Source organism: Sinocyclocheilus anshuiensis, unplaced genomic scaffold, assembly GCF_001515605.1.
Source record: "Sinocyclocheilus anshuiensis isolate Anshui unplaced genomic scaffold, SAMN03320099.WGS_v1.1 scaffold392, whole genome shotgun sequence".
Classification (NCBI taxonomy): domain Eukaryota; kingdom Metazoa; phylum Chordata; class Actinopteri; order Cypriniformes; family Cyprinidae; genus Sinocyclocheilus; species Sinocyclocheilus anshuiensis.
In genome coordinates, this window is record NW_015557091.1 from 1,020,009 (window position 1) to 1,033,645 (window position 13,637).

The 13,637-nt window shown below is 32.8% G+C and overlaps 1 protein-coding gene across 1 annotated transcript in view; it reads right to left on the reverse strand.

Annotated features, from left to right (window-relative positions):
* Window positions 1-3,795: 3,795 nt before the first annotated feature.
* LOC107677196 (potassium voltage-gated channel subfamily C member 1-like) overlaps window positions 3,796-13,637 on the reverse strand; it is a 58,035-nt gene continuing 48,193 nt past the window's right edge. The window contains exon 6 of the mRNA XM_016472006.1: window positions 3,796-3,995. Coding sequence (XP_016327492.1) covers window positions 3,841-3,995 — 155 coding nt within the window. The 3' untranslated portion in view covers window positions 3,796-3,840. The remainder of the gene's footprint in view (window positions 3,996-13,637) is intronic.

A 13,637-nucleotide genomic window follows, 5' to 3' on the forward strand; every position in this document is an offset into this window, starting at 1 on the left:
TTTAACCTGAAATCTGAAGACACTGGAGATCATCACACTTGCATATTACCGCTAAATATGGCCAATTAACTTTCTAGATCTAGGGCTGGTAAAAGTTAAGCATGTACTGTAAGAATTCAGTTCACAGATAATTCATTCAACTATAATAATGTAAGCGCAATCATTTAATGTCAGGTGGAGTCAATATATGAGAAAATGATATAGCTGAACATTGAAATTATGCCTGAACCATTAACAATATCTATGTTTTGTACATTTTAAGTGAGACGCTATAAATCTGTCATTTACATAATGCATTGTGCTGTTTTCACACATATAAATCAGCATTTGAATGTTATCTGGGTGAATGAGTGCATTTCAATTATAGTTTTCAGTTAATGTGCAAACACAAATTCAAAATGCACACACGCACACATAAACAAACACTCATTTACATACAGTAAATGTCAACATAACACATACAATCTTTAAAGAACAACCAGCATACATAAAGAGAAAGGCAGAGATGAGTTTAATGGGCATTCACTCGTGTAGATACAGATTTGTACAGATCATGTCGGCCTAGAAGCTTTGCATTAACAGGTGAAGCTAGTTAAATCTAGCTAGTGGTGTATGAGTCTCTACAACAACACTGTAGTCTAAATTATCCTCATAGAGGGCTCTTGCTTTTTTAATATAAACATGTTCGATGTGTTTCAGTGACCTGACAGTGTTGTATAGGGCACAGCTACATGAAATACACAAGAAAAAAAGAAAATCAGTTCCTTTTTTAACATTTTAAACATCTGCATACTACAAGAACAGCACAATATTAACTTTAGCATCAACTCACAAATGGAGGAAAGACAATATTTTTTATCTAGAGAACGAATCTTCAACTAATCACTAGAGATCCATAACTAATGGAGACTAATCAGTTTTAGTGGCAGAAAGTTTCTGGTTTCACAGTGTATGAGGAGGCCTGGTGTCCCGCTACATGTTTGTTAAAATACAGTCATTTTAACAAGGATTGGTGCCGGTGTCGTGCAAGACTCGATCCCACCGCAGATGCATGTACAGTAATGTGAATATTGTAGTATATTAAAATATGTTTTATGTAGTTTGTTTGGATTTTATATTAATATAATGCTGTTTCTTGCTGTTCTGGACCTAATTTATTTAAAAAAAAATTTTTTTTTTTTACATAATTATCGGTTCTGAATATTCAGACTTTAAAATGTAAGATTTACTGTACTACTGATATATACTACCATTCAAAAGTTTGGGGTAAGATTTTTGAATGTTTTTGAGGTCTCTTATGCTCACCAAGACTGCATTTATTTGATCAAAAATACAGTAAAAATATGAAATATTATTGCAATTTAAAATAGCTGTTGTCTATTTGAATATATTTTCAAATGTAATTTATTCCTGTGATGCAAAGCTGCATTTTCAGCATCATTACTCCAGTCTTCAGTGTCACGTGATCCTTCAGAAATCATTCTAAAATGCTGTTTTGGAGCTCAAAAAATATATATATATAAATTTTTTTTTTTTTTTAATCATTATTAGCAATGTTGAAAGTACTTTTTTTTTTTTTTGGAAACAGTGATACAACTTTTTTTTTTTAGGATACTTTGATGAACAGAAAGTTCAAAAGAACAGCATTTATTTGAAATAGAAAAATGTGGTAACATTATAAATGTCATTACTGTCACTTTTGATCAATTTAATGCATCCTTGCTTAATAAAAGTATTAATTTCTTAAAAAAAAAAAAAGCTTTGAAATGGCAGTGTATATTTTATTAACTTTATATACATTTAAAAATATAATGTAATTGCTTTTTTCTTAACTGGGTCATTTCAACTTGCCAAACTTTGTTTATCATAGAAACTGCACCAATCCTGAATTGTAAAATGGAATCGCTTTGGAGGATTGAATCTTGCACAACGCCGGGTACATTGTAGGATCCAGGTTTGCATGATAGCGGAGCCATGTTTAAAACAAAATAGCTCCTTACTGATATATTTACTGTCTCAGCAGTGGGTTGTTCTCCATTGGGAAACTAAATCACATTTAATGATTAAGAACTACATAACATACAGTTCCCTATAAACTACAACTTTGCAATTATTGCAACGTTATTTTCGTTTTTTGCTATTTCAGGGAAGTATTTTCTCAGAAATGGCTTATTTACTTAGTATCACCTCTTTTGTTAATGATTCTGGAAGCACTCGGTCACTTCGACCTGAATACATATATATTTTTGTCTATTTCTATTTATCCAAAAAGAAACACAGTAACGCTTACGTATATATCATATACAGATGAAACTGTTGTGTAATGTTTTTGAAAACAAAAACAATTTGTCTTTGAAAAACTTTCAAAATATAATAAAAAACAACAGCAGGACACTAACATTGACAAGACAAAAAGGAAATGCTCTTAAAACTCATCACATCCTCTTCATCATCTTCCATTCTTTCAACCTTTTCATTACATTTAATTCTCTTGCACATACATTTATAACACCACATGTGCGTATGTTTGCAGCATTATGAATTATTATGGAATATTGCACATTTATATATATATATGTGGGTGAATGATGAGTTTTTTATTTTTCGGAGCATCATCTTAAAATCTAACACTAGCACATCACAAACACAGTGTACAATGCCAAACAAAAGAAAATAATTCCATCAAATGAACTTTTTTTTTGCTCCTCATATATAGTTTTGGTTACACTTTACTTGAAGGGGTGTGCATAAGACTGACATGACACCTTCATAATCATGACATGACACGTGTCATGAATATGAAGGAGGTTTTATGCATGTTTATGACAACTGTCATTAAGTGTCATTCGCTCAGTTATGTCATTTTTAATGCAAAGATGACATTGTTTGAGATGTCTTTGTTATGGGCTATGGTTAGGGGTAAGGGTAGGGGTAGGGTTAGGTCAAATAATGTCATATTTGCATTAAAAATGATATAACTGAGCGAATGACACTTAATGACAGTTGTCATAAACATGCATAAAACCTCCTTCATATTCATGACACGTGTCATGTCATGATTATGAAGGTGTCATGTCAGTCTTATGCACACCCCTTCAAGTAAAGTGTTACCATAGTTTTTAGATAGGAAGTCTTTACTTAGAGGTGGGCGAAATTTGGCAACATGTTATAATGAGCAAAAGACAATATGCAATGATTAAACAAACAAAATAAAATAAAATGATTAAATGTTCATGGAGACTCCATTTATGGTTCACCCATCCAGTTTTGATTCAATAGGTTTGCAATTAAAACTAAATTATTTCAGTCCAATGACAAATACAAAGCATACACGTATGTGTGATAGACTTAATTTTTGAACCATATAAATGTTTCTATTTGCCGAGTAATGATTGCATATGTACATTATTCTTGCATTACAAATTCTGGAGTTTTCTAAAGTTTATTCACAGTATTATTCATCTTAATTCAGAGTTTAAAGGGAAAGGAAGGTTTTTGAACACAAAATAAGGACAGTGAGCGTATTTGAAATGAAAATGCATTAATCTATCTGCCTTGAGCACCAAAATCATATTTTTAACATGTTGTCTGACCCAGAAAGCATGGGGAAGAAACAAAGCACTTCCTTCCGTTCATAAATGAATGTACAGTTGTTGACCTGGTTAACCTGCCAAGTCCAGTTCGTAACTAACCTGACCCGTGGTCACTCACAAACAGCTCCGTTTAGTGTATCTACTGACACAGTCAGTCACTGTTATTGCTATGAATGTGAGTATGAGGCTGTCCTGCCTTTCTCTCCTCCTTTCCTGAGTCGTTCTGTCACTCTTTCCGCTTTTTCTGCTACAAAATGGAGGGAATGGGTGAGCGGCAGAGGCGGAGGGGTCCCGGGGCCTCGTAAGGATCATAGGGCGTGCTGGTGATGGGGGTCAAACGCAGGGACGACCCCGCCATTCCTGATATGTTGTTCAGGCTGCGAGATTTCTCGTAACCCGTGGCTGGCAGATCGTTTTGCCAAGTTTAATCGTTAGTTACAGGTTAAATTAATTTTAAAATGTGTGTTTTTAGATTAAACGGCATGGACGATGGGTTGGGTGTTACATGTTCGGTTTGATGTGGCAGACGGAAAATGATTTATGGGTAAAGGAACAAAACAAATGAAAACATGAAAAATGTAAAAGTAAGTATAAAGCGACACAAATGTGAAATGAAAGGTGAAGAGAACCGTAAAAGACAGACAGACAGAAGACACACAGACAGGACAAAACAGGAAAATGAGAGTTATGAAATACGTCATACATTGGTTTTCTAAAAAAAAAAATCCACAACATAAAAAGTGTTTTCCAGATACAAATACTCCACACATTCCCACTGGTTGAAGAAAACACTGCCTGGATTGTTTTGCCACTGAGTTTATATTTTGGAAGTTGGAAGTTGAGATTTGTGATGTAGTGTTTCAGTTAACCAGTGGTAGTTAAGCAGGGCAGTGTAGAGTAAGACTAGACAACAAATAAGACCGAAGCTGAAGTGCCTTTCTCTGCCAGACTGTAGGAGATTGTCGAGGAAACCACGGCAGCCTTTGTGAAGCATTTCAACAGATTTATAAACACAAAAAATGTTATAAAAGGATTGTTAGTAGGAACTGAAATGATTCTTTCCTTTGTTCCAAAACCTAGTGAACTGCTAAGCTCATGACTTGACGCACTAAGCACACAAATAATAATTTAATTTAATTTAATTTAATTTAATTTAATTTAATTTAATTTAATTTAATTTAATTTAATTTATGTAGGGCTTTTCCAAAGCTCAAGGTCTAAGATTTAAGCACATATCTTAAATATATTTAATAAATCTTATTTTAAAAAACATGTATTAGATAGATAGATAGATAGATAGATAGACAGATAGACAGATAGATAGAGGTAAAAAATAAATCAATACATTTTGGAACTAAAAAAACAAAAAACAAATAAATAATATAGTGTCCTTTATATAGTGCCTTTTCAAAGCACAAGGTCAAAAAATATACACACATTTTGTGGTAATAAACAAGTAATAAATTAATAAATATTTTATTTATAGTGCTGTTCCAAAGCTAAAAGTCAAAAAATATATTGATACATTTTGGTATTTAACATCCACCCAATCAACCAAACAAACAGATAATAAAACAAATTAACAAATATTTATTTAATTTGTATAGTGCCTTTCCAAAGCTCTCTGTCTAAAAATTATATACAAAAGAAGTCAAAAGAAAGTATGTCTAGGTAGGCGGCTCACTAGGTTTTGGAAGATACTGATTGTTGCAGTAATTACATGGATTAATTCTCATCAAAGCATTTCTGTATCAGATTTCACACTAAGATGCTGATTAAAACATTGCAGTTGAGTTAGTGAACAGATTTGTTCTTATTGACCGCTGATTGGTTTCTCTGACAACCTGTTGAACATCCTATTATACTTCACTTGACTGTGAGGTCATAAAGCCTGCATTTGCAAAACATAAGCATGACAAAAACTGGTCCATAACACCTCTGCAGCATTCATGTAGTGTCAGAATTACCGTAATTACGAGACAACACGCAGTTTCTATGCCATTTACTTTTTCACACTCACTGCACCAAAATGCCTACATATAAGACTTTGCTGCCGATAGTAAAATGTGTAAACATTACATTAATTAACATTAAAATGTTAAGCAACTAATAGTCATTTATTTATTTTAGTTTATTTATATAACACCTAAAAAAATATAATGACCCAAATGTTGTCAGCTAAAATAAAACAGCCTAATAAAATATGCAAAACCAGTTATATATCTATATGTAGCTTCCAAGAAACTCAGAATTATGGTAATTCTGATACAAATTACACTCATAACATGTAAATAAAAAATGTTCAGGGCATTAGAATAGTTTTTTCACATAGTAAGAAAAAAAAAAGAAAATCAGACTTATATGAGTGTTACATTGAGCTTTTGTGAGTTTAGTAGTCAGGCTTATGTGACCAATCATTCAAGTGAAGCAACTAGCAGCGACCTTCAACCCACATATCAGATTAATTTATCCGTCTCTCTCCGTGGTTCTCCCTATATGCGTGTTTATTTGGGAGAGGAAGAGGCGAATGTGGGAAAAGTTTGCCGCATGTTGACCACAGAAAAAAAAAATACTCTGGAAACAAGGAAAGACAAGGAAGAAAAAAAAAAGAGAAAACTTTCCTTGGAAAGTGGGACAGCAGCTTGAACACACACACAGATGCATTCAGACATTAATTTGCAGAGTCAGATCTGATATAATATGCACCACACACACAGAGAGACAGACAAAACACACACACACACACACACACACACACGTTTGTTTTTGTGAAAAGTGGGGACATCCCATAGGCGTAATGGTTTTTATACTGTACAGACCGTATATTCTATTGCTCTACACCAACCCTACACCTAAACCTACCCCTTACAGGAAACTTTGTGCTATTTCAGATTTTCACTACACTCCATTCTGTGTGATTTATAAGCGTTTTGAAAAGTGGGGACATGGGGTAATGTCCTGAAAAGTCACCTTCTCCTTGTAATACCTATGTCATACCTTTGTCATTATACAAATTTATGTCCGCATTTGTCACAAAAACGCGCACACACACACACACATGGCTGCTCTATTTCTTTGCCACATAAATGTGCACACAATCACAAACACGGCCATAAACAACAGATCCACACACACTTTAAAGTCAATGATACACAATTCATTTCTGTGTAACTAGTTTGTAAAGCCATTCTTTTGTAAAACGTTGCATTACAAACAATGCAACTCAACGAATGTTTTTTTTATAAATTAATCAATGCATAAGAATGCATTTACGAATGATTCAATGCAACAATTCAGGAAGAATGGTTTTACGAATAATTCAATTATGTCAGAATAGTTTATTGACTATTTAATTTGACAGTTTGCACAAGTAATGTTTCACAAAGGATTAAATTCAACATTTTATGCAAGAATGGTTTTACAAGTAATTTGCACAGAAATTCATCCTGCTGGTGTTGCATGAATGCAAACACGTCTAGCTATGAATTCTATATTCTGTGGGTAGTTGTACCAAACCACAGTTTGTTACACAACAGAATACACCTAGCATTCACCACAAGGGGCGCTATAGCAGGCATTTACATAACTTTCTTCTGCTACAGTCAGTTTCTGCTTCAGGTCAACTAAAGTCATGGCGGAGCAACAGTTTGATATTGCGTTAGTTTACATTAGTTAAACTGTCAACAAGTTTCTAACTAGCTAGTTGAAAATAACACATCCAGTTTAATGGCAGTTTAATGTTTCTGCCCTAAAAGAGTCTGTTTGCAAGAGTCCACTTGCATTAAAAGCAATACAACATACAGCATAACGGCATTATAAGATATATAGCCATATGTTTAAAATTATTCAAATTTAACTGATAATAGTTTAAAATGAGTCAAACACACCTTAGCTTAGCATTTTGGTATAAATGTCAAATTTTAATGATCCAAACAAATCCAGATGGACAAAATCCAAGTCCGGTTCTACATTATTTCCTACCAAAATACCTTTTCACTTTCACTTTGATACCTCTCGTGCTAATGTATGTGTTATAGTTTATAGACATTAGGGTATATCGTGCATGAAACAAGTTTAAAAATACTGCACGTTTGTAATGCACTCGCCAATCATTCACATCCATATCTGCATACTTGTATAAAATATGCTTCTGTCCTAAAAGTGGAGTTTGTTTACAAGAATCCAATTGCATTCAAAACAAAACAGCAGCTTACAGCTTACAACAACAACCTATACATGCAGAACAGCCTGCGCTCATATTAATGTACAGCACACTCACAGCCTGACCACATACTACAGGTGTACTTCAGTAGCACACAACCTGTACTTTATCTGCTGGTTTGGATAACAGAGCAACAAAAACAAGCCGTGTAGATTCTTTTACTCCTCTGCCTGGTCAAGAGCACGGTTCAGACAGCCACATGCCCTTTTTATTATGTTTGTCTAGTAAGAGCTTTTAAAACCATTCCTCAGGAGACAGAGAGCATTAGTGAGGGTGGAATAGGACAGGAAGAGTGAATATATTTCATGGGATTGATGGATACTCGATGGAAGTAGGAGGGTGTGTGAGAGTGTAGCGCCTCAAAACACTAAAACAACGGGACGTTGGGTGACAGTGTGGTAAAAGACAAACTGGCCAACCAATCAAACATGCATATATTAAAAATGTCCAAATGAATTACCTTACAAATATTTGAAGACATAAAATTTAAATGGATCATGTTAACTTTATTAATAAATATAAATGGTCTTAACAATACTTATTAGTATAGATTTTACTGAAATAAAAAGTACATTTTTGTATACTATATTATTTTAATTATAAATATTGTCATGTTTAAAAATATTATGTAAAAAGATTATATATATATATATATTTCAAAATAATATCTTAAACAGATGCCAATATTCTTAATATTTATAAAGATATTTAATATATTTTAATAATAATTTAATATTTTAATAATATTTTACAATTACTCAAACACATCAAATTACTACTTTAATATTACTTATTATTATTATATCTTTGTATATTGTGTATGATTTAAAAATAAATATATAAATATTTAATATTTTTAGATAATATTTTAAAATTAGTCAAATATATCCTAGCTTAGTGTTTAGGTAAACACCCATTTTTTATGATCCAAATTAATCCAGACGGACAAAATCAAGTCCCGCTCTACATTCTTTCCTAACAAAACACCTTTTCACTCTATATTTCACATTATCAAAGTAAATGTGTTGTGAATGACATCTCATGTTGTCTTTAAGTGTGAATATCTACTAAAATATTCCTATTAATAAATAAAATGGTTTATATAGCATATTCCTATGTACAATAAACTGCATTTATTACACTAAATGATGCGATACGCAACACACAATAGAATAAATGCTTAAATTCCAACACCTTTACCATGTTAAATGCACACAATGCAACCAGCTCTCATGCTAAAGTATGTGTTCAATAGTTCATGTTATATTATGCATCATGTACATGTAATATTTTATAGTATTATCATGTTCAAAATGTCCAGTAGGATGAGTACTACAAGATTTGCATACCTACTGTGAACCAGGAAAACCTCATAAAGAAGTTTCTTTACAGTTTCCTGTTTGAACATGTGAAGAACAATTTAAAACAGTTGATGTACCTACCCACAGTCACGCATTAGAAACTCTGGTGCTGCACTGACGGCCTGGAGGCGAATGAAGGATGAGATGAGATGAGTGTTAGTCACACAGTGGGGAGAGTTAGAAAGAGAGTGAATGACATGAAAGAACAAAAAGGGGGTGTGCAAATATCAAAACCACATTTAGATGCCCTAATGTGATGGATAACTTGTGACATGTGACCACTATAGCATCAGCATCAGTCATCGGATAATGATGATGACGATATCCCAGCTCAGTGTTCTCAGAACGTTCTGTCAAGGTTCTCTCAAAGTTATGAACAAACGTTCTTCCAGTAAAGGACACATAGCCTACGTTACATTTAACATTACCTCAGAAAAGCCATTCAATAGCCATAGCTCGACAGTTGGCTAGAAAAATTACTCTACTGTAAAAAATATGTGTAATTTTAACTGTAAACTTTTGTAAAAATGCTACGGAAAAAACTGTTAATAGGTTTACAGTAAGTTCCCGTACTATATACATTGAAAAAGTGTAAAAGATCTAACCAGACATTTCATGTAATTTAACAGTAAAATGCTGTTAATTGTACAGTTTTTAGAAGTAAAAAATAACAAATCAATGTATAATTTACAGTCAAAAACTGTAAACTGATATTCCCAGAATTCCCTGCTTGACACTCCACATTTGAAAGTATTTTGTTTAAATAATCATGCTTTTTAATAGTTTTTGTTATCAGTTATGTACAATTGGGCTTTATACATCTTCAGTTGTTTAATGAATGTTTATTGCATTACTTAAGTATCATGTGTGTTACCATGATGGTGTTTTGTGTTTACATTAATGACTCTGTGCACCTATATATTAGTATATACTTCTGCTTGTGACGAAGCTACTTGTGATGAGCTTTTATTCTTCATGTGGCTTTCTCTTTTACCACCTGCATTATTATGGTGGTTGTCAGTATGTTAAAGGAACACTCCACTATTTTTGAAAATAGGCTCATTTTCCAACTCCCCTAGAGTTAAACAGTTGAGTTTTACCGTTTTCGAATCCATTCAGCCGATCTCCGGGTCTGGCGGTAGCACTTTTAGCTGTAGCTTAGCATAGATCATTGAATCTGATTAGACTAGGCTGATATGGCTAGGAACTATACTCTCATTCCGGCGTAATAATCAAGGAACTTTGCTGCCGTACCATGGGTGCAGCAGCAAAATTCCTTGATTATTACAAAAATATAGAAACTCTTTGGTCATTTTTGAGCGAGATGCTAGCGGTCTAATCAGATTCAATGATCTATGCTAAGCTAAGCTAAAAGTGCTACCGCCAGACCTGGAGATCGGCTGAATGGATTCGAAAACGGTAAAACTCAACTGTTTAATTCTAGGGGAGGAAAATGAGCCTATTTTCAAAAATAGTGGAGTGTTCCTTTAAAGGTACAAAACAGATTTTAATAGCAGTGTGCGTTGTTGAATTTACTGGTTTACATTCAAATTTTCTTGTTTGTAAATTACATTTTTATAATGTAAAATTTACCGTTTTTGGCCGTAAATGTGTTTACAGTTTTTCTGTATTTTTTACAAAATTATTCTGGCAACCACAGCTGCCAAAATTATTTTGTAAAAACTACAGAATTTTTTTAACAGTGCAGACAGGAATATTTTGCTAAATGCTCATTATAGTTTTTACTTAGCCTGTTCTTTAACATTTAATGTATGTTTGAATAAATCCGTCAAAAACAAGTTTTTATGTCAGGCAACTTAAAATACAGCTTGTAAACAATAAAAGTAATACGACGTACGCTACGTTTACCTCAGAAAAGCCATTTAATGGCCTATGCTTGATAGTTAGCTAGAAAAATAAGTCTAGAGAGGAGCTTTTTGCTAAAAATATGCACTGCATTACATATTCATTATATTTTTACTTAACCTATTCTTCAATATTTATTGTATATTTTAATAAATCTGTCAAAATACAAGTTTACCTTATAAAACATCAAAATAACAAGGTTTGAAAACCTTATAAAATATCTATATAATTGGCACCGAACTGGACTATAAATATAATAATATTATTAAAAAGTTATTATTATAACATTATTAGTATACAAACTGGCTTATGTGCAGTTTAATTGTTTGTATACACATCAGTTGTTAATTTTACCAACTGACAGGGTTCCATGTATAGTTTACAGCATTAGTTGAGAGATTTTTTCCTTAAATAAATATTGTCATGTAACTGATATATACCGAAAAGAATCGATATTGCAACAAATTGAATCAAATCACATGCTTGTGAATCAAAATTGAGTCGAATCAAAATGAATCATAAAATTTGTGTCAGTAGGCCTACCCAGCCCTAGTTTATGTCATATATGTTGTTATGAAGGTCCCATGTACAGTATTGAATGAGAAGCTATTCCAGCTTGACCTGTCCCGGCAGTATGCCGGCATATCGACCGCTGGGCTGTTAGAGATAGAGAGAGCTCACATTACCCACAATTAAGCTCTATCGATCGGCTTGTGACCAGAACACTGAACACCACAACCATACCGGGCCGCTCACCGCTGGAATCTGCTGTAACGGGAGAACAGATCTGGACTGTGTTATCAAACTAGTCCTTAAACTTAAACAGCGCCACTTGTTAACCTTGAACAAGATGGCACTGTGCACAATAATAGAGACGCTGGTATTTAGAAAATAATGGCCTGTAATGTTGTATATGTCGAAATGGGTTTCTAAATGATGAGTTGTGATATTTGCCGACAGGAAATGCACGGTTGCAGTAGAAACACACTCATGCAACATTAACAACTACACACATAGACATGGAAGGAGTGCGTGTGTGATATGAAATGAGTTGAGTGATATAGTGAGAAGGCCTCTGTCATTGTAGTTTATGAAATATCTATTACTAGGCTTGTTAAATGCTATTAATTACAATGCGAAATATAATTATTAACCGATTTTTATTGATAAAAATCCAATTGTCATTCTGACATGAGCATGCTCAATTGTCCCTCCAGTTACTTTGTGTCTTCAGAATATTATGAAATTAAAAAACGAATTGTACCAATTGAATCGAACCAAATCGAGACTAAAATCACATTTCATGATGCATTGCGTCATTTAGAAAGGATCATAACTGAATCAAACCATCAGGGCAAATATTTACACCTCTATTTGTAAAGCATAACCGGTTCACTATATGCAGACTAAATATAGACCTTCATGCTGTTGGCTTGACAGAACTAGAGCACACCTGTTCAGTTTTGAAAAATGTCCTGCTCTCAAGGCATCTCTCCAGACTCTCACTTTGACCTTGTAATGCCAAAATAGGTTACAATTTGTGTGTATAAAATAGAAATATCAATAAATTGAGAGAGTATTGTAAAAGACAACTTTGCCTTACACCTTCCTAAAATCTGACAACAGTTTTAAGGTGCTTTATTAATAATAAAATATAAATAAATAAATAAAAGGGTCATATTAAATACTTATTTATGTATACATGTTTTTTTTTTTCAACATTTTTTGTTTTTTAGATACAATAAAAATGTATGGTGATCACTCACTGTCAAGTTCAATAGCAATTTGCTAGATGTATTAAAATCAGTATTAAAAAAAATATATATATAGAATACTTTAAGTTAAAAAAATTTTTTTACAATTAAATTTAACTGTTTTATATCAAAAGATTAAGGAATATGTCATTCATGATATTATATGTATAAATTATTTTTATGAACTTTTAAAAAATGCACGGTGATCGCTGATTGTCACATCGTCTTGCTGGATTGATTACAATTACAATATTTAAATAATACTAAAATATTAAAAATAAATAAACATAAATAAATAAATATAATAATAATAATAAATAATTTCAAAAAACATTAAAAAATACTTAAAAATGGAAATAGCTAAAAATGTCATATTAAAATGAACTGTTTTATCACAAAAGATTTAAGAATATTTGATTCATTTATTTGATATGATCCCCTTATAATCAAAACATGTGGTGTTTTATTTTTGTTTTTTAGTGCCAAATAAAAATAACTGAAATTAGTGTATAGTTGTTTTACAGTGAAACTACTGATGTTTGCTTGTGAGCATGGGCCAGAAAAAGGGGTACTGATGAAGTTCAACTAGTTGAACACACATGAAAATTGACCCGTTTGAACACACACACAAGACCATAAACATACAAGACAAACAAGAGGACATGAAGGAAGACAACAAGAGATAGAAAGACAGAGAAGAGAGAAAGAGAAAGAGAAGAGAACTCACAATGGCTTACAGAGATCCTTCACAGAGACTTAAGAAGTCTGATACTGACTTTGACTCTGAGTAAATAGCCTCATGCAAACAGCATTAGAGCAGGGCAGGTCGGTGCGCGCACAC